The following is a 22707-nucleotide window of genomic DNA, read 5'->3' as shown; positions in this document are numbered from 1 at the left end:
CATGCAACTTTGAGTCTGAGGCAAGAATGTTACCATTGAGCCACGCCAGATTATAATAAAGGAAGGCAGAAAAGAAGCTCATGTCCCTGGAGATCGATGGGATTCAAATCGACTGTGTCTGCTTTTGTAAGAAAATTCCGGCAGCTGTTTGTTCCAAATGGTGTAACATCATATTCAGTTTTTAAAATCTAATTTTATGGACATTTGATGCTTTGGAATGAATTCCGCTGCATTCGTTACAGCTTTAAAATGAACCATGGTGTGCTTCATGTACAACAATCTGCTTTAGGCTCACAGCTCTGGAGATATGGTGTCAGATGACCTGACCTGTACATCTGTTAAGAATGTCAATATTTCTGAACAAGTTTTCAATTTTGTGGTTGAGTGCACCAAGGTATCTGCAAAGCAGATCTTTGCCTGAGCTCAAAGAGGCTGCACAAGTTTCAATGCCTAATTATCTTTCCTCAAGACAAAACACTGCTTGGCCAGTGTAACCTGGATCTCTACTTAAAGCTCAAATTTTTTTCCTGACCTGGAATTGAAAATATGCTTTTTGGAATATCTAGAGCTCAAGGTCAGTTTGTGTTTGGAAATGATTATGTTTGACATGCATCAGTAAGATCGTCTTCCGGTGAAAAAGTTGTCACAAACAAACCTTTCACTCAGTTTGCAGCAGGTTTCACACATCAGAAAACAACAACAACAAATGTTATACATAATAGTCACAGTGAAAGCCCCATGACTCAAAGGTAAGAGACTCTACAAACCGATAACAGGGATCCAAAAACAAAGTGCTCATCAGCTAAAATACGACGCTGGTTATTTTTACATTGCAGATGCTCTGGAAAAGGTACTAGCCCACAAAAATTCTCACATTAAAAAGGACAAAAATACTAAATAGGGAAATGTGTGAATGGACAACAGTCAAGAGTGTGACTGACAGTTGGGATAAAAGGGAGGTGATTTGGAAGAAGATCCACATACATCAGATTGGGTGACCACCTTAATCAAGTGGTTTACTCCCTCCTGGTTGATGTCTTATTCCATTATATGCGACTGTTATTTATCCTTTCAGGTGATTTATAAATAAATACTTACTTCTCTTTCTATTTCAGCCAATGATTTGATTGTTATGCCCATTAAATCAACTGGTTGCACCTGAAATCAAATTCAAAAATCAAAACTGAGGTGTTAACAAAAGCAAATCCAAGGTAACTCCCAAGAGAACAAAATTATAGCTAACATTAATTTTAATAAACCACCACTATCAAACAAAGGCTTTTTGACAGATTAAAACCTATGATTACAACTAATCATTTTATGTATGGATGCATATCTTTTTAAGATTCTTTCATTCAATACGTTTCTCATACAGTATTTTGTTTTCAAAAAGTCTTCCTTATTTTACTCATCCTTAAACACTAATTTAAAATTTTACTTTACAAATAAATTAGACGAGATGCTTTTCTACTTGAGCGCGGTGTCCTGCTCAATACCATCATGATTTGCGTTTGTTTAGCACTCTAGATATACAAAAGCATCCCAAAATGCTTCACAGATAAAAAGGGCCCCAAACATTTGCACGAGTTGGAGAATTAAACAGAAGCGATGTTAAAAGGGTGGGTTTTGAGAAAATTTAAAACGAGAAGTGAGACAGAGAGGAAATTTCTTTTTTGTTCATTTACTGGATGTGGGCATCACTGGCTAAGCCAGCATTTATTTCCCACTCTTAATTTCCCTTGAGAAGGTAGTGGTGAGCTGCCCTCTTGAACCACTGCAGTTCACACAGGGCTATTAGGGAGGGATCCCAAGGTTTTGACCCAGCAACAGTGATAATTTCCAAGTCAGGATGGTGAATGGCTTGGAATGGAACTTCTAGGTGCTGGTGTTCCCATGTATCTGTTGCCCTTGTTCTTCTAAATGGTAATGGTCATGGGTTTGGAAGGTGCTGCCTAAGGAGCCTTGGTGAGTTTCTGCTGTGCACCGTGTAGATGGTACACACTGCTGCCACTGTTCGCCAGTAGTGGAGGGAGCGAATGTTTCAGGAAGGTGTACCAATCAAGCGGGCTGCTTTGACCTTGATGGTGTCAAGCTTCTTGAGTTTTGTTGGAGCTGCTCTCATCCAGACAAGTGCAGAGTATTCCATCACACTCCTGACTTGTGTCTTGTAGATGGTGGACAGGCTTTGGGGAGTCAAGAGTTGATTTACTTGCCACAGGTTCCTAGCCTCTGACCTGCTCTTGTAGCCACGGTATTTATATGGCTAGTCCAGTTCAGTTTCTGGTCAATGGTAATCTCCGGGATGCAGTTAGTCAGGGAATGCAAGAGTATAGAGCAGAAAGGGCTCAATTCAAAGCTGTGGGGCTTTCTAAATAGATGGAGGAAGCCGGAGCTGCATACAGGCTCAGAATCAGAGGACTGGAAGGCATGGGAGAAGGCGTGAGGTTGGAGAAGATTGCAGAGAAATTTAGGATGAGGGTTTGGAGGGCTTTGATTTGAGGGGTTAAGATTCTAAATTCTCTGCGTTGGGAGATAGGTGGTCAGTAAGGAAAGGAATGAAGGGTGAGTACAGCTAAGAGAAAGGCAAGTTGTGGGCAGAAGAAATTTAGATGAATTGGAGTATGACGGTTGGAAATTCAGAGGCTGGTGAACAAGGTGTCAAAGAAATTTGAGCCTACAGCTGACAAACGTTTGGATAAGGGTTTTGGTAGCAGTGGGATAAGAACACAAGAAATAGGAGCAGGATAAGGCTATATGGCCCCTCGAGTCTGCTCCCTAATTAAATATGATTTTGGCTGATCTTCTGTCTCAACTCCAATTTCCCATCTGTGCCTGTGAAGTAGGGACATTAGCTTATGTTGCCAAGTTGCAAATAAATAGCCTTGATGGCTAGGATATGTTACTTTTAAATTTGTTCATGGGATGTGCGCATCACTCACAAGGTCAGCATTTGTTGCTCATCCCTAATTGTCCTTTAGAAGGTGATGGTGAGCTGTTTTCTTGAACCGCTTGCAGTCCACATGCTGTAGGAACACCCACAATGCTGTGAGAGAGTGAGGTGCAGGATTTTGACCAGGACGCTAAGATAGGTCAATATCTGGTTCAGCTTGAGTTGGCAATGAGGGAGGCGTGGTGTGGGGGTGGGGGGGTGGTGGACTCAGCAATGAGCAAACCGAAAACATTGGTTTTAGTCTTTGACATATTCAATTGGAGGAAATTCCGTCTCGCCCGTAACTTTGTATCAAACAAGTACTTGAGACCGATTGTGGCATGAAGAAAAATAGTGGGGAGAGGTGTTGCCAACAGAAATACAGAAGTAGAGCCTGTGCCTAGGCATGCTGTCACTCAAAGTAGCATGTAGATAGGAAAGGAAACAGGAAAAAAGAGTGGACCTTTGGAGAACTGTGCGAGGGCAGTCCCATGGTAAGGACCATAAGTACTTTCAGTGATGTACTTCAATAGATCCCCAAGCCCAATTTCAAACTTTCATCATGGTATTTCAAAACAATTAAATTAATTGTGCTTAAGCTTGAGTTGACAAGTAAACTATGGAATCTCCAGACTAATACAATAAATTACTAAGATATTTTCAGTTCCTATTGACAGTTATACTGCTGAAGTGATAGACATTTAAACATGAAATCATTCCATGTACATACCATCTCCCTCAACGCCTCAAACAAGTTGCAGCACTTACTATTTTACCAATAATACATTTTCTCCAATTGATTGTAAATAAATTTTCTGACCCATTACAAATGCTTCCAAGATAGGGAGAAACTGTTCCCACTCAAGAATAGATTGAGAACGAGAGGGCACAGATTTAAGGTAATTTGCAAATGAAGCAAAAGCGATATAAGAAAAAACTTTTTCACACAATGAGAGGGTTAAGGTCTGGAATACAATGCCTGAGTGTGTGGTGGAGGCAAGGTCAACTGAAGCATTCAAAAGGGAATTAGGCGGTTATCTGAAAAGGAAGAATGTGCAGGATTATGGAGAGAAGGCAGGAGAATGGCACTAAGCAAGTTGCTCATTTGGAGAGCCGTACAGACACATTGGGCCGAATGGCTTCCTTGTGTGATGCAAAAATTCTGAGATTCTTATCTGCGCACTCAATTTAAAACAGCGTATACAGTGATGAAGCCAAACTCCAAGAAGAAATAGCAGTTATAATTTATATTCTTTTACAATATTAGATTAAAATCATGCAAAAATAAATCAAGTGGATTTCTGGAAAAGCTACAATTACATAAAAGAAAAAGTTGAAATGTGAAGAAATTGTGCGTGCTAGAAAATGCCTGCACACTCTTTCTACTGTGTCTAATTCGACTCTCAGTGGCACAGGCCACAGCAATCACGAGCTTTTCTCATCTGGCACCAGACTATCTCATTTTTTTTTTTAAAAAGGTGTGACCTTTACGTAGTTAGTAAAATAATTTATTGCTCAATGAAAACCACTTCAATAGAGGATACTATTTTATGGTCTAAAATATCTGCACTTTGAAGATTTCAAAACCAGTAAACATGCTTTCATAAATTCTTATTTTCTGAGTTCCCTGTCCAAAGCTTTGCACACGCCACCTGTGATTTTCAATCCGTTCATTTTACCATACATCAGTAGGACAGGCTCACAGTTAGGCATCATTAAACACAACTTTATGAAAGCAAAATATTTGAGGTTGGACAATATTTAGCAAAAGAATGCAATGGCATTTAATGTTTCCCAGATAACATTTCTTAGAATGATATCCAACAAACTATAATACAAGAAACGTAATGCGCACATCTCTAAAATGACTTCCATCTCTATAGATCCTACAATAATTAAAACTGAACCATAATTTAAACTGAAATCTCCCTCAACACATTTGTCTTATGCTACCACCATCTTAATAACTCAATTTGTTGTCTCAATCTTCCCCACTGTTAATATCACTTTTCATTTGGTGTTGATTTTGTTAATTTTTTAAGCAATATTTGTTACTCTGGCACCCAGCAGAGATACAGCTGCTGTTTAATTAAGATTTAGCGCATTCTCAAACACTCCCAACTAGATTTGGTGAACAGTATGGAAAAAGCCACTGGACAGCAGCTATTTTATGCACATGGCAAAGCTGGTCCGCTCAGACAAGTTAGGCTATTCAAAGTCACCAACATATTTGAAAAAAGGGGCAGTTAAACTAGTCAAACATAATTTTTATGAAAAACTAAAACTTTCTGCTTTGTGGCCTTTGCAACTGATTCAGTGTTTCAGTGAAAGTAATGGATGGCAACTTCTTGCTCTAAGTGCAGCATTAGCTCCAATATGGATTCCCCACTGCATAAAAGGCACTCTCTCTCTCTTTAACAACCGAACAAAGTCATATTTTCTTGTACTTTGAAATTCTTATATATTACATCCTATATTTATAAGCGCCTTTAAAAAATGGTGAAACTTAAAACTTAGGTTTGTAATTTGTCTCACAGCTTTGAAAGAGGAAGAGTGTTTTAGTCAGTGATAAGACACTTACAGCTTCAACTGCACTGGAGAATTTTTCTGAAATCGTGAAAGGCACACCATCCATTGCTGAAATAGACACAAAAAGGTAGTTAATTCTTAATGATGCTTGATTAAGGTCCTGTATTAGAGATTGACCGAGCACAGATCATGGTCTGTACTGAAAGGAGTTCATTCACAGCAAAAACATCTCTAATTTAAATGCATTGAGCTATCAGACAATTCATCAGAATATACAACCAATGGCAGCTTCCACCACAGCTAAAAAGGGGTAGTTTATTATATTGAAGACAATTAGATTTTTACTAATTCAAGTCTTTATTCATAAGACCAGATTTAAACATTTTTTAAAAATATGACAAGAAGGTCTATGCACGTTAGCTTGATGTGTTAAAAAAGGGAATTTTTTAAAAAAATAAATTGTTCAAATCAATTAACTGTTCTCAGATACAGGCCACTTGCAGAGAAACAATCAAATCTGGAGATGCAGCTTATACAGCAGCATGATCCATGCATTATTCAAGTGTTAAAGCTGCTGGTACAACTTATACAATATTGCAAAATGAAACACCAGAAAAAAAGAGATTTGTAACTTGTCAAGTCACTCCAAAGCAGAAAGAAACTTTGATCATTAGAATTATAAATTCTATAGCGCTTTTTAAAAAATCACTTTTTCAAACATTGCTTAAGTTTTCATTATCTTTTCTCCATGAAAACTTCATAAAAGAAAACATATGTCAAAACATTTAGTAATTGCAATTTAATTAGGTCAAATGACAAGGAAAACAACTGAAACTGCAATGACCTTGATAGTTGGACAAGAGTCATAGATCTCAAGTAATGCAAGTCCTATCAAAAAATTAATGATGTTACTGTAGAACAATGTATTAGGAGACTACCAGCATATGAAGCTTGTCCTGCAAGCACTCATTAGCCAGGAATTTGATGAGAGTTATTGGGAAATGGCCAAACTTTTAGATGGCTACCATGAAAGCTTTCATTGATGATTTATGAGTTTTTTGAGTTTCCACCAAAAAGATTTTTATGGCGTGAATGACTAAATGTCCCAGAATTTTATATTGAACAATAAGGCTAGACGTCTGCAACTATCTAACACATCTCAATTCTGATATTAGGCTTTTATTTATAGAAATAACACCCTGTGCTAATGTGCAAGCATGCATGCTCAATCTCACAAGAGACCCAACTTGAAGTATCGCTCGATTGGCTCCCCTCATCCACAATAGTGAATTGGCTCTGTTCAGTAATTTTAGCTTTTTATAAATTCATGTTAAATGTTTTACTTAGATGCCTCATTTCACGATCTACCAAATGTTAACGTTAAGACTGGCAACTGTTTGTCCAAAATAGAAAATGTTTCATTCTTTCAATTAAAAAACATGTAAGAAATTGTGCAACAGAAAATTACCACTTCACTGAAACGTGAAACTCAGTCGTCACCCATAATATTTTACACTTAATTCTAACTAGAGCAAATGCATACTGCCAAGTTCCATTACTTATAGGTTGCTTGATTTAACCAGGGCAGGTACAAAGGCGGAGCTAACCAACATATTACCTACATACGAGAGTTTTTGCAGAAAGGATATCTACCCATTGAAAGGGTATAAACATTTCGGTCCAGATCTTCTGATCTCTGGATGGTTGGGGGCCAGACGCACCCCAGAAGATGCACTAAGACCTCAGAAGTCCCATCGCAAAGACTCCGTAGGAATTGCTGGGAAGCTCGAATTTCTGACTGACAATTCCCCTGCTCCCCGGGACCCTCCGAGAAAGTCGCAAACTCTGAGTTACAGTCGGAAACATCAGACGGTTCCAACTTACTTACCTGGATAGTTACCCAGGAAATGTTAGACAGATTAAAACCTAGACTAACACCTGGGCAACTACAAAACTGACCCCCCCAATCACTCACACTGCACCCCCTGACTCCCCCATCGAATCCCCAACTCTTCCCCCTGCACCACCTACCCATTCACCCTCCTGCCACCTTACCCACTTGCCACTCATGTGCCACTCTACCCCTTCGCCCACCCAACCCCTTTACACATTTACCTTACCCACCCTATCCCTTTACCGACTTACCTTACCCCCCTTACCTTCTCTCCATAGTTTTTCAAAGCAGCTTTGGGACATTTAAAAACTCTACTTACAGAATATGGCATCTGGTGACATAAAACGTTTCTGCGCGGATTCTCTCCTCTACTCCCTCTGAAGATACCTGCACTAAGTCAGTTCTGCAGGATCCTCCGTGTCCTGAAAAATCGTAGTAAGGCAAGCATGCCATTTTTGTCTGTTCAGGGTCAGAAATAGGGTTCCAACTCTGAACAGAAGAAGCATTTGATCAAGTGTGGCATCAAGGAACTCTAGCAAAATTGAAATCAATGGGAATCATGGGAAAACCCCCGCCTTATGGTTGGGTTCATACCTAGCGCAATATTGGCGTTGCAAGCCAATCATCTCAGCCCCAGAACATTGCAACAGTTTCTCAGGGTGGTGTCCTAGGCCCAACCATCTTCAGTTGCTTCATCAATGACCTTCCCTCCAACATGAGGTCTGTAGTCTGGATGTTCGCTGATTATTGTACAGTGTTTGGTAGCGTCCGCAACTCCTATATACTGAGGCAGTCCTTGTCCACATGCAGCAAGATCTGGACAGCAGTCAGGCTTCGGCTAATAAATGCCCAAGTAACATTCAGGCCAAACAAGTGTCAGGCAATGGCAATCTCAAATAAGAGTGAATCTAACCATCTCCATTCAAGCAGGTGGCCCACCACCACCTGTTCAAGGGCTATTAGGGATGTGCAATCAATGCTGGCCTTGCCAATAATGCTCACATCCCAGAACAAATTTTTTAAAGTATAATTTTCATTTAAAATTGCTAATTTTTTTTCAAGACCTCACGACAAATAACTAAGTACAAGCCAGTAATCAGGGCAAAATGTGAAAGTGGGTGAACTGGGAACGTCCCACAGTTGCGAGCGGGTTTATAGCCAGCGAACACAGCTACAAAAAATGCAAATAGAGAACAAAGTGTGTGTAGAATACTTTGCTTAGTAGACCATAAGGCAGGGGTCAGCGACCTATGGAATGTAAGATGATTTTTCAGTGGTACATGAGATGACCATCCAGTGTGAGCAGCCAGAGCTGCAGGCCTGACACAATGGCTTAAGAAAATCAGAACTGGGGAGTTCCGATCTTTTTAAAGCCGGTCTGTCAGTGCCAGCGTCAATGCTGCAGCAGCGTGGCTCCGAATCCTTTTTTTAAAAAGCTCGCCAAAAAACCAAAGCTACCCAAAGGTACGTGGTAACCGTCAGGAGAGCACTCTCAGTTGAAAAATGGTAGGTCAAATCCCTGCAATTTTAGAACCAACTGGATGATGTGTGTGTGGCCGGCAGGGGAGTGGGGGGTGGGTAGGCAGTGGGCAGCCAAATACGTGCTGGGCATTGGAAAACTCAGCAAGGAACACACTAAACTGGTAAGATTATGGTGATTTTATAAAGAGACCTTATAAATGTTAAAATGTATTACTCGTTCACAAAACCCTAAATTAGAGTGAACAAATGGAGACTCTGCAATCACTTCTGAAAGGCTGCTGACCCCTGCTATAAGGTATGGTTGAGTAAAGTATCATTAGCACCAAATCTACTTAAATTTAGGGTTGAAATTTCATTAAAATACATTGCTAGGTAATATACTATTCTGATTTAACCAATTTTGCAGAAATGGAAGTACAGGCAACAGATGGTCACACTAAAGATACTATGCAAGAGTTATCTGAATTTATTTTCTACATAGTGCATTAACTTGACCCACCTTATCCTATATAAAACAATAGCATTAAATGCTGAACTAAAAATGTGAAAAGCCAGTGAACAAGTAAGCAGGGCAGAGGACTGTAGTGATAAGCTAAAAGTTTTTAAACTATTGGGACTTATCCAGCAGAATCCTGCTTGCACTTGTAATTATTTTAGTAAAGCACTAATACATGGTGCATTACAGTTAGTTCATTCACCTAGCACAAAGGATGAAAATAAGGACATGCCACAGGCTCGCCACTTTAATTAGCATTCTACCAAACAAATGAGCTTCAACACAGCTGTAATTAAACAGGGCTGTAATTAAGTATATGCCCTTTATCATAATGATCATGGTTAAAAATGGCAAGTAGCATGAAACTGTATTATTAATCCTGTAACCTCACACTGAAATGAGTGTACATAGAAATCAGCATGTCAAGGCTGTCAAATTTTAACACTGTCTTTGTTGATAAAAAAAACCATACATTTAGAGATAGTTCATTGCGTTTTGATCAACAAATTCAGCAACTTGAACTTTTCAAAAATTAGGTGTAATGTTCAAGTCCGAGAGAAAATCTTTAATAATCTTTAAGAGTCTTTTTTTAACTTGAACATGGCAGAATTCCCAAAGGCACTATGGAAGAAAACTATTTATTTTAACAAATTCAGGAGCACAGGAACGAAGATGAACACAGTATTTTTATCTGAAGTTATCTTCCATTCTGATGGCTGCCCTCTCTATGGGACAGCAGCATAACTGATAGTGTAAAATATCATAGAGCGGTAGAAGGTTGGTACACGACCAAGAATCTCCACATGGCACATTCATCCATTCGGGGGCCACCAGGTGACTGGGTGGAGCTTGGGAGAAAACATGAACATCACCCACACCCACTGTTTTTATATAATTAACTCCAGTACTCAAATATATGACATGGTAGGAAAGGTGCTTAGATAACCTTTCCAGTTTGAGAATCCCTAGTGAGGGAGTTACAACACAGATTCACCAGAATGATACCAGGATTTAAAGGGTTAAATTGCAATGACAGGTTGCATAAGTTAGCTTGTATTCCATTGAGTTTAGAAGGTTGACATCAAAGGTGTTTAAAATGACAAAATGATTCAATGTGGTAGGTACAGTTATACTGGAGGGGAAAATCCAGGACATTAAAGTTAGAGGTTGGTCATTGAGGAGTGAAATCAGGAGTACTTTTGTTTTTAAAAACAAAGGACAGTGAAAATGGAGAGTTCTCTCCTCCAAAAGGCTCTGGGTGCAAGTTTAATTGAAATTTCCAAAACTGAATGATAGATTTTTGTTAGATAAAGGTGTCAAGGGGCATGTAGAGAAAGCAGGTTAAGGTAGTCGAGGTACAGATTGTCCATGAATTGACTGAACTAGTGAAAGACTTGAGGGGCTGAATGGCCTACTCATACTCCAATGTATTGAAGAAATAAGTGAATTAATGGGAAATGCCTGTTATCCACACTACTCTGACTGCAATAAGTTAAAGAAGATACAGAACAGAATATAGGTTTATATGCATAACCAAGATTTCAAGGCAACTGCTCTGGTGTGGTGTAAGTATTACTTGCCAAAGTATAAACTCGGTGTGATGACCCCTCTAAAAAGGAACAATAGTTGTTTGGAGTTACCTAAGCCAGCAATATTTATACTGTAGTTTTGAAAGCAGGAAGGAAAGGAAGGATAAAAGCAAAACACTGCAGATGTTGGAAATCTGAAACAAAAACAAAAATACCTGGAAAAACTCAGCAGGTCTGACAGCATCTGCGGAGAGGAATACAGTTGACGTTTTGAGTCCGTATGACTCTTCATCAGATGAAGAACTCAAAACGTCAACTGTATTCCTCTCCGCAGATGCTGTCAGGCCTGCTGAGTTTTTCCAGGAAAGGAAGGATGTCGGTTTTGGAAGATGAAACATGATGGGACCAACACAATATTAAATCTGGAAACAGGAGGTTCAGAACTTTGATTAGCTCCCATAATTTTCCTTATCCGCAAAATATTTGAAAACAAAAACAGCAGCACGAAATTTTCATTTGGTTGCACACACACTTATGGCATCGGACATTAAGATCCCATTAATAGTATAAAGTACATTCACAGCTCAAAATTTTTATGTGCATAACTTTTCTATTTTTCTGCCTTACATTACACAATATCAGATGTTGTTTCAATTGTGGGGAAGTCCAAAACTATGGGTCATAAATATTTTTTTTTAAATGGTTAGAGCATGGAAGTTACTATCACAGAATGGTTGATGTGAATATCATAGGCGTAGTTAAGGGGAAGCTAGGTAAATACGCGAAAGAGGAATTAGAGAATACGTTTATAGGGTTAGATGATGCAGGGTATGAGAGGCTCATCTGGGGCATAAACACCAGTCCAGAATAGTTGGGCTAAATGGCCTGTTACCAGTCTCTATGTTGTGCAAATTTTATTTAATTGTACACGACATCTAATAATCAATCGAAGCCAGGAGAGTTGAGTGAACTTAAAAATTAAAATTTTAACTTTAAGTACTAAAAAAGCATTTCAACTTCAAAATCAGAAATTTTCCCTAATTATGCTAAACAGCAATTCAGTATTGCTAATCACACAAGTTCTTTAAATATATAGTCTTTTCAATCTTAAGTTACCTTTAGCCTTTTTAACAATTTAGACAAGCTTGTTTACCCAACCACTCAATATAAATGCAGCTAGAAAAATGCAAACACGCCTTACTGAGCTATTAATGTTTTTCAAGCCAGTCTTAATTTCAAATGGTGTAAAGCTCTGATGCACTCCTTTAAACGTGATTACTGAACATTGTAAACAATGAAAAGCAATGTGTTTTCCATTATTTAATTTAAAATGATGCAGTGCAAAATTATAGTCATGAATGATGAAAGCAAAGAACAGACTCAGCAAAGCTACTTTTGGATCATTGCTTTATTAATGGTAATGTCAGTAAAATGAAAAATGCTAACATTGTCATGTTTAGCTACCAGGTGTAGATGAATTGCTTCTTCAGTACTCAGAGGGTTACAATTCCACACAGCACTGAACACTTCCATTGTTGTACACAGAGAGAAATTCTACACGTCTACTGAAGGAATTCAAGTGCAATGCGTCACAAATTCCTGCACTCAGTCTCTCGTGCAATGAAGTGTAAAATACAGAGTTATCATCCAAAAGTTAGAGCCTATTAGCTTTTTGAGCTTTGGGCAAAATTCGCATATACAGTTACACTTCCGTTGATTTTCTTGCCTATAGAGGGTTGTAGATCTGTATATTTACAGCATTTCATTAAAAAATTGCAAACAGCTTATCATCAGTACTGTTTGTAAAAACAATGTTGTGCTTTGAACTCTTTAAAATTTGACCTTTTCTTCTTCCTAAATATAAAGACACTGGTATTGCAAGGACATTGGTCCTTACATTAAATTGTGGGATATTAATGTATGAATGCTTGATCTGTTAGTTTGGAATTCCCCTCTGCACTATTTTAATGGAGGTGTAATCAGTTTTAACATAAATGGGTTAATGTCTCTGTTAAAACAGCAGAGACGATTATTTCAGACAAATGCACTAAACACTCGTTTGCTGGTTTCCTACAGCGTAATTTCAGGGTCAAAGTTTTAAGTAGCCACTTACTGCACAATTTCTGACATAAAATTTGAACCTGCGTTCTCACTAATCTGGCTCATTCTTTACATTACCTTTAATGAATATATACTTGATTGGTTTATCAAGTAAAAGGCTCTTTTCTCTGAGAGTTCAGTGACATAATGGCTTACCACATCATATTTTTTTTAAAACACAATTGTTAATTTTGAAAGTCAACTATACAATGATACTGTAAGATGGAATGGCTTCAAAATGAGGGAATACATTATGAAATGTTTCCAGTCAAATTGAAATTCAGCACAGAAACCACCTGTTAATATTTTTTAGTCAAACCTTATAGAAAAAGTGGAAACTGCTATTACAACTGAATGAAGGATGCAAGTGTTTAATACTCTGTATGACTGATACGAGCTGTATGTTTGAAACATAAGAATTTGCCGCAGGTCATCCAGCGCAACAGATAATCCAGCCTCCAACAATTGAACTGCAAATCAGGACAAAACAAAGGAATAGTTGTTTCCACAAATATTTTTTCTTAATAAAATCAAAAAAGTTAAACTTGTGGGTGATGAATATTAGTTCACAAATCATACAAAATTCCTGAGTATGACTTTAGATTAATACCCTTGCATTTTGATTATAGTAAACTGCTTCTGAGTCTAATCCTACTGCAATCAGCAGCAATTGAATTAAACTTTTTTAAAAAAGGCATCACTTCAGTAATCTAAAAATAAACAATTGAGCTTATTGATTGGAACCTTCTAAACACAAAAATATATTAACAGGCAGTTTACTTAGCATCAACAACGCTGCTTGTTTAATAGCTCTAGGAGTCCCAAATTGAAATTAGTTTATGTACTGCATCCTGCCACCTTGCATATAAAAATTAAGCCCCTTGAAATTACAAGGGCTAATTAGCTAAAACCATATCAAAGAGCCAGTTTATTTTTTTTTTCCCTCACTGCTACTCGTTGGACCTGGAGCACAATGCTGTGTGTAGAAGTTTTCAAGGCCCAGGAGAGGAGCTGCTGCTCCCCAACCCAATAGATTGCTGTGACATGACAAATAAGCTCTGGCCTGACAGCAGCTCCAAGACATATTGTAGTTTATTTTGTCGTTTGGGCTTGCCATCTGTGCCATTCCAACTGAGGCCGTCTTTATACACTGTTCCAAGTGCCTTACGGAAGTCCGTGGTCCCTGAATAGCTCCACAGCCAAAGCTAGTCATTAGTCAAATTGTCTAATGAGAGGGAATAAAAATTGCCCCCTATCCTGACAGGAAAAATTTTGGTGTTGCTGAAGCTTGTGACCCGTGGTATGAGAACTGATGATAGGAAGCTTCTATTTTCAGATTAGTTTAATGACTTCTGCTCCTTATGATAATAATATGGTGCTGTGGACATGTATCTTTTGTACAGGGATGATCATGTACAACTAACCAGCACAATACTGTGCAATCAATTCAAAAAACACCAAAGGAAAAACATAATTCATGTTGCACTTCAGCCCTGCACTTGAAAGTGGAAAAGTGCAGTCCCCATGAGCAAAATGAGTTTTAAAGAATTTCTACGTAATTCAAATCTAGGCATGACTTGCTTAAATACTGCCTTTTTGAAGATTATTTAAATGTCTCTAAATACACATCCTTAAAATTTGGATCATTTTGGTTACTGAAATCTGCAGTTGCTGGATGGCATATCAGCTCACTTTGCCATTTAGTCACGCACTTAAATCAGCATTCATGTTCAAAACATTCAGATGGAAATTGAACATAATATTGTATCTTATCAACAGAAAGATTATATAGCCCTTTGGTTTTGAACATACTGGGAGAGAAGCACTTGTTCTGGAGTGTACTGCACAGGCAACTGTATGAACAGTCATTTAGATTAAAGCAGGCTCTTCAGCAAACACAAAAGGATCTATGATTTTTAATGCAATCTGCAACAGGGCCTCCAATCTCAATTGCAAAGACCAAATTACTTGTCTCGTGAATTCATGCATTGTGTTCAAAATAAACATGTTGGCTCAGATTTTGTGGTGGCACTATTCAGTACACCTACACTTGCCCAAAGGCTTGCTGGGGAGTTTTGGACCAGACTTACTGTGATTAGGAAATCTCTACAGGTGATGTGTTAACCAGGGCAAGCAACTGCGTATCTCCTGCTCTTGTCAGATTGAAGAATCTTTAACTGTGGCACACGAAGCTTGAACCAGGAAATCTAACTAAGAAAAGTTAATTCAATGCTATGGGGTTGGAGGCCCTATTGCAGATCGTATTAAAAATCTGAGATTCTTCTGTATTTGCTGGAGAGTCTGCTTTAATCCAAATGACTGTGCATACAATTGCCTGTGCAGTACACTCCAGAACCCCAGTATGTTCAAATTCAATGCTAAATAACTAATAGAAAGCAAAATAAAGAGGGAAAGCAAATGAGATTACGAGAAATAGATAAAAGAGGCAGAAAGAAAAAAATAAGTTTAAATCTAAAGTTAAAAAAATCTCCAAAAAAATAAAATTTGAGTAAATGAGGCTCCATGATTGTAAAAGTTAATTTCAGTGCCAGGTTGTTTGGCAGCAATTATCATGCCATTAAAAATTTAGTTACACTGCACTCAACAAGCCCAAACTTTTCCTGGTGTGTTTCATGGGTAACCATCACATAAGTACAGGAACTCCACACCTTACATTGAGTGCCCCAAAAAGACAGCAAAGCTTCTGGTAGGGCAGGGCAATTCAAACAGCAACTTCCTAACTTTCGTATCTAACTACACACGTGCAATCACTGGAAGTTGCTGTTTGATTTACATTTCAAGAACGGAGTGCCAATACCCTCATCATTATTTTTCTTAACCACAACATTTATTAAATTAGAATCATCATCATCATCATCATCTTCTTCTCAAGCAGTCTCTTGGGACTGAGGATAACTTTCTTCCACTCCGGGGTTGTGGGTCCTGAGGTGACTAAAAAGTCCAATGCTGGATCCGCACACTCTGCTGCAGGTGGGGCATGTAGTGTTTGATGAGGAGGATGGGTGGATTTTGGTATGCTCCTTCTGCTGTTTGTGCTTGCCCTCCGCCTGGGTCTGTCAGAGACGTTCAAAATGGTTGGCACCTTCGTGGAAGCTTCTTCCCCAGTTTGGGTAGCCGAACTCGAGATTCCCACAAATCAGTGGGGATTTTTCAGCGAGGCTTTGAGGACGTTCCTAAAACATTCCCCCTGCCTTCCTGGTAACCGTTTGCCGTGACGAAGCTCGGAGTAGACAGCTTGTTTTTGGAGTCATGTGTCAGACGTGCAGACGATGTGGCCTACCCAATGCAGCTGATTAACCATAACTAGTGCCTTGATACTGGGGATGTTGGCCTGGGAGGGGAAACTGATATTGGAGCATCGATCCTGCCACTGAATTTGCAGGATTTTGCGGAAGCATTGCTGGTGATATTTCTCCAGGGAGTTAAGGTGTCTGCTGTACGTTGTTCATGTCTCTGTTGCATACAGGACAGCAGTTAGCACTGCAACCCTGTAGACCATGAGCTTCACGCCTGGTTTGAGGTCTTTGTCATCAAACACTCTTTTCCTCAGATGGCCGAAGGCTGTGTTGGCACACTGGAGGCTATGCTGAGTGTCATTACCGATGTCTGCTCTCATTGAGAGGAGACTCCCAAGGTATGAGAAATTGTCAATGTTGTCCAATGGTTCGCCGTGGATCTTGATAGTTGGGGGGCAGCATTGTGCAGCAGAAGCAGGCTGGTAGAGGACCTTTGTCCTATGGATGTTTAGCCCAAGACCCATTATTTCATACGCCTCAGTGAATGCTGACAATAGTTTGGAGTTCGGCCTCTGAGCGTGTGCATACGCAAGCGTCATCAGCATACCGCAGTTTGATGACAGGAGTTGATGTGATCTTGTTTCTGGAATGGAGGTGTCGTAGTTTGAATAATTTCCCGCTCATCCTGTAGGGTAGCTCCACTCCAGCAGGGAGCTTCTTGGAGATGCGGTGGAGTGTTGCGGTGAGGAAGATGGAAGAGCGTTGGTGCAATGACACAGCCTTGCTTGACCCCAGTTTACACTCGTATTGAGTCTGTGGCTCAATTGGTAAGGATCACAGTTTGGTAAGGATCACAGTTTGGTAAGGGTCCCAATTTGGTGAGGATCCGTTGGTAAGGATCACAGTTTGCATGTCATTGTGCAGCAGGTGGAGGATGGCAATGAATTTCTGCAAGCAGCCAAATTTGGGGAGAACGCTCCACAGTCCCCCGTGGTTTATACAGTCGAAGGTCTTTGTGAGGTCAAAGAATGCCATGAATAGTGCATGATATACGTTAGGGTTCTTTTTCAGCCTAAGTGTAGCTACAATGGCACTTCCCTTTCCCCCCCATAAGTTTTATTTTAGGTTTTCCAAAATTGAATCTTACATTTTTCTCCTTATTATCTTGAACAATGAAATGATTGAAAAAACAATTCTGCTCAGAAGTCTTGCAAGAATATCAGTTCAGTGCCATAATACACTAATTGCATATAACCGTCTGTTCAATTTTCCATTCAATATCAAAGAGCAGCCCAACCAACCATGTTAAGTTATAGATTGAGAAAAATATATTTTTTGGAGCATCTTACTATCACTTCACTGATGGCAGCTATCATATAAAAAAAACTACAATCCAATTAAGACTTGCCTAAAGTACAAAAAAAGCTCAAATGACTAGAAGCTTAATTTCACAAAAGAGCAACTCCAGGCAGAAATATTTTGATAAAAGCAAAAATCTGCGGATGCTGGAAATCCAAAACAAAAATAAAAATATCCGGAAAAACTCAGCAGGTCTGGCAGCATCTGCGGAGAGGAACACAGTTAACGTTTCGAGTCCGTATGACTCCTCAACAGAAATATTTTGATACTGGACCAAATGTCAGCAATTCACCCAAAATAGTCAATCGTCGGAGATAGACCGAACTCAAATGGCAAAGAACAAGGCTTTCTGGTGTCTTAAATACACACAGAAACATTTAGAACAACCACTAAAATATTTCACAAGTTAACAGCTGCCATAAATGATGTAGCAACAAAATATTGCAGGGAATAAGTTTTCATTTCTTAACTCCACTTCGGGTCTTACTGTCAATAATTCAAAAGCTTTGGTGCTAAGTACATCAGTAAAGTTCAAAAGTCTAGTTAGACAGTTTTCCAGCTTCATTGTGAAGGACAACTCTGTTATACACAATTCCACATAGTATGCTGACTTCACTTTTATTCCAGACTTATTTCAAAATTTTATCAGTCTGAATTAATAATTATGATCTTTTTGTCAAAATTCCAATTAAACTTCACTGACTTCTTCAAGGATGTTGCAAAATAGTAATTACTAGCTCCATTTGAAAACTATAATTTTTTAAAAAGAGAATTTTTCTATCTTTCAACTGAGTAATGACTGCCTGATTCAGATAATTCTTTCTTCAATGCCATTTGAGTGTTCCCTTCCAGATCATTACAATAGGTTAATTGATTTAAAATTCGCCTTTCTTTTTGCAAAATTATTCTACCACTTTTTCTTTCCAACTCTGTGACCTTCAAAATTCAGCCAGTCACTAACTTGGTCTAAGAACAAGTCGCATAGATCAATCTCCTCTTTTGTCTTCTCAATTTTCAGATTTGAGCCACCAGCACCTCAAGGTTTTTGCAGTTTTTTAAAAACCATTGCCCTTTCATTTTACCCTGTTCCCCTCCTCCTCCTCCGCCCCCCAACAATGATGCATATTCCCATTTAATTCTGCTCTTTGAATGTTGTTCTTTACCCTTGCTCAAATCATCTGTGAAGAGAGTAGGCAACATCAGTCTCGTAGGATTTTGTGTTTCAAATGCAGAGAGTCATTATTACGCTTCCTTCCAATGCATTACTATCTTTTTATAATTGAAATGTCTGCATGCCACTTCTATTCCTCTGCTTCCCAACTCTCAAACATAATGTTAGTCGTTATCACATCAACAGGGGCGGCCACATGATACCTGAAGTTTGTTTTAACCTGCAGCGCACACAGTGCATCAATACCCTATTCCCACATGAACTTTTCACGCCTAAAGCATAGCTTCTGTGGGTTTGTTTATAAGTTCTGTTTACCTGATCAGGACTCAATTTATATTTATTTCCCACACAACAAGTTCTTTGTTCAGTTATCCAGCTGTCACTTCAAATATATTACTAATGACACTTTCCGTTTAGTCATTCATGCAACAGTTGAAGTTTACCAATCCAATAGAATAGAAACAGCAACAAGATGACCAAAAGGCACACTGAACATAAAGCAACACACAGTATAGTGCTAAATTGAGTGGGATCATGTTGGGAAAAAAAATTTAATAATCACCAAGCTAAATTGCTGCTTTCTTAAAATTGGAATAGAGTCACCAAAGGTGCATTATACTCTCTGCATGTCAGCAGACTTCTGTTGGCCTTCTCACAATGCATTGAAAGGCTAAACTCCCAAAGTAGGTTTAAGTTACCATCTTCAGGCAACTTTTGCGAATTTCAACAAAAAAATGTTGCTTGCAGGGAAAATCAACCTGGAAGTCTACATCAAATCGCTGTCAGCTTTTTGCTCCGGAACAGTCAGAATTAACTCATTTAATAATAGTTCTATTCCAATATTAGACCTGATTTCCCTCTGCCTTCCTTCCCGGAGCCTGAAAAATGGGTGAAACCTGGGGAGAAGAGTGCTAATTCTTTGCTCCCCTTTTGCTTCAGGAAAAACACTGTACATGAACTTTCTCTATGGATTTTGATACCTGCAGCAATGGAAATTTCATGCAAATAAACGTCAGTGACCTCCACACTAAAATTTCCTCCAAAACATGGGTGCAGTAAATTAGCATGTTGGTCTCAAAAAACCTGGTGCTACTGCTTTGGTGCTGCCTCAACAGTCAGGCTGATTTTTCCAAGCAAGATATCTATTTATGTGCGAGGGGGTAGATTTTGAAGAAGAGTATTATTTTGCTCCATCAATATTTTACACAGTGATGGGAGCTGCAGTTAATTCTGTATCACTCACAATTCTATGATATAGCTATGGCTTATTTAAGTGCAGACATTCATAAGCCATCTCATCAGAAGAAATTTGACTGACCTTCTCAAGAGATAGGGTTAACCTACTGCCCCATCAAAAAGGCAAGAGCTTCACCTTCCCCTGGCCAGACATCTGCCCCATTCTACTACCTCTCTCCTCCTACACCATCATTCTTTATAACCACACTGGTTTTCCCAGCTTCTCCAGTACACTGTACAACTACCCTCTTACTAGCTTATTCCAAGTCAGAATGTAGGGTGTCCAATCTGCTGCTACAATCACAAGCCATGGCCCAGCAACACAAAACCATTCACGGGGACAGCATCCTTTAAATAAACGTGAAGACCACCGACATTCAAATCACAGTTTCCAGCAGGCACAAATAGGTTTTTAAAATTTCCATTAGTCATCAGCAGCTGTCCACATGAAACTACTGCTCCCTGTGCCTGTCAAATTCTCAAGTTATTCAGGTTTTCTCATGAGGCTTCCACATGACCTGCCCCTTTAAGGTTGCTGCTACACTTCAGCCACAGGCAGCAACTGGAATTCCCCTACAGTGCCCTAGCAAAGTATGCCAAGTGTGCTCAGTGTACACATGTTATTTCAAACCAGCCCAACAGAAAGATTGGGCACCAAGGTTGTGGCCCAGGTACAGCAAACCTGCGGTGATCTGTGCCTAAACTGTTCCTGGACGGCATTGGGAGAGTAATATTGATCTTAGGCTCATTTTACTAAAGATAAGTAATCTCTGAAAAGCTGTCATGGCACTGGTCCATCACTATAACGACAACAGATGTGACCTCATACAAAATGTACACCTCGTGATTGATGTGAGCTACGAAACAACCAGCATTACATTTGTGTCCTGGTCAGATTGAACTGCAATGCTATTTTGCAACTGCATTAGCAAATCTCATATTTAAAATTGAACCAAGGCTATTGTCTATGTGGAACTATAGTCCAGTTTCATCATGGAACTTTACATCATAAAGGAATTTTACTGGAAAATAATAGGGCTTGCCCCTTTAACTGATAATAATAGGTAGTTTTGTAAAAAGTGTTTAGCAAAATATTCACTGCCCTATATATGCGCTCAAAGTAACTAAGTTAAATGCTCTTGTTTTAACACTGCTGTTTTACTATTCTTTGCATTAAATGCTCGATGAATCCTAGTAAATTATTTGAGAGATAAAGTGGATAAAAAATTGATGAAGCAGAAAAAAAATGCTAATGTAAGATTTAATTCCAGAGACTGGGAAGCCATCTTTGTTCACATTATTAAGTTCTCAGTGTTCAAGACACCAACGAATAAAAACTGGCATCTCACATGGTGACTAATGAGATCTACCAGTGAAATAACATAAGGGCTGACAGCCAGCTAGGCCAACTTGGCAGGTTCCAACCTAGGCATTGACACATTCATCATCCACTAAACCAATCCACCATTTCTGCAATGCCATTTGTCATTAATTATGCTAATCAGCATACCATTACTCTCTGATGACACTGTAGCAGTTATTAGCTAGTTATGGCTTTCAAATGCGCAACTTATTGAGTATGCAAGAGATGTGCATACATTAGCCTACAGGGAAGAAGTGTCCAATTATAAAGAGAAGAAATTCTCTATTATCTTGCTCTAACAAACCAATTTAGCAATTATAGAAGCCTATGAACTCATATGGGTTTAAGAGCAAGAGCTTAGCATATGAAACAAGGGAACTTTGTTCATTATTATACTCATTCTGATGAAAGGAAATGAAGTGACAAAGCCTAACTCTGCGATTTTGTTAATTACAGGCTTATAACAAGAGGCACAATTATCAAGCAGCAGTGTTCCAATTCTCAAGAGCCCAAATTTCTTTCTGCAAGTCTCGCCAAACTGTGTTTTCATTTTTTCCATTGTATTTTTAAATGTGCTGATAGAATAATAATTAAAAAAAAGGTCCTCGATTTTGCTGAAAAAAGGAGAGCACCTTAATGGTATTGTCTACAACAGAGTAAGGAATATAAAGGTAAGTAGCAAACACAGTACCTTAAAATTACTCAATCATAAATATTAGTAGACCAGAATGAACAGCGCATTGATTTTAGCAATATAGTGTGTTGAATGTATACGGGTTGGGGTAAGAGTTTCAAAATACCAAGAACATTCTCCCACAAGAAAATGCTTTAAAACTCACAACATGGTTTATAGGGATTTAGGCTAATTCTGAAGTTCTGTGGAAAACAGTTTAGCAAATATAAAAGTCCAAGACTAACATATACATCCTACACATTATACATAGGTACATACGCATTATTTATACCATTCACTTTTTGTCCACAAAATTAATTGGTTCGGTGTGTTCTCCTCTTACATGACATCACAACATTCTGACAGAAGCTATCTTGAATTGAGAGTGGGGATACCTTTACCTCAAGTCAGATTTTAATATTCAGTTGATGTCACCGAACTTGTATAAATGCCCTGACTAATGTTATTTTACTGACAAGCTAAATCAGTTTAGAGATGTGTAATACTTCTGCAGAAAATATTTTTAAAAAAAACAAAGTTTTTAATCTTGAAAAAAAAAATTTAAATGCCAACAGAAATAGGACTGCCCTACCACTTGTCCCATACCAAAATACTTCAGGTCACATGGAGGCCAGACAATCAACTGGCTCCAGTTACATATTCAGCCAGCATTTATTATGATCAGTATT

At 38.7% G+C, this 22707-nt stretch overlaps 1 protein-coding gene across 3 annotated transcripts in view; it reads right to left on the bottom strand.

Annotated features, from left to right (window-relative positions):
• The window catches only part of mvb12ba (multivesicular body subunit 12Ba), a 169043-nt gene that overhangs the window by 45885 nt on the left and 100451 nt on the right, over window positions 1–22707 (bottom strand). For all 3 annotated transcript variants that reach the window (XM_078549920.1, XM_078549919.1, XM_078549921.1), the window contains exons 8-9: window positions 5511–5566; window positions 1099–1158 (exon numbers count right to left, since the gene is read on the bottom strand). In XM_078549920.1, coding sequence (XP_078406046.1) covers window positions 1099–1158; window positions 5511–5566 — 116 coding nt within the window. The remainder of the gene's footprint in view (window positions 1–1098; window positions 1159–5510; window positions 5567–22707) is intronic.

Source organism: Cetorhinus maximus, chromosome 10, assembly GCF_964194155.1.
Source record: "Cetorhinus maximus chromosome 10, sCetMax3.hap1.1, whole genome shotgun sequence".
Classification (NCBI taxonomy): domain Eukaryota; kingdom Metazoa; phylum Chordata; class Chondrichthyes; order Lamniformes; family Cetorhinidae; genus Cetorhinus; species Cetorhinus maximus.
Note: the sequence above shows the minus strand (reverse complement) of the source record. Positions and strands in the feature narration are given on the sequence as shown.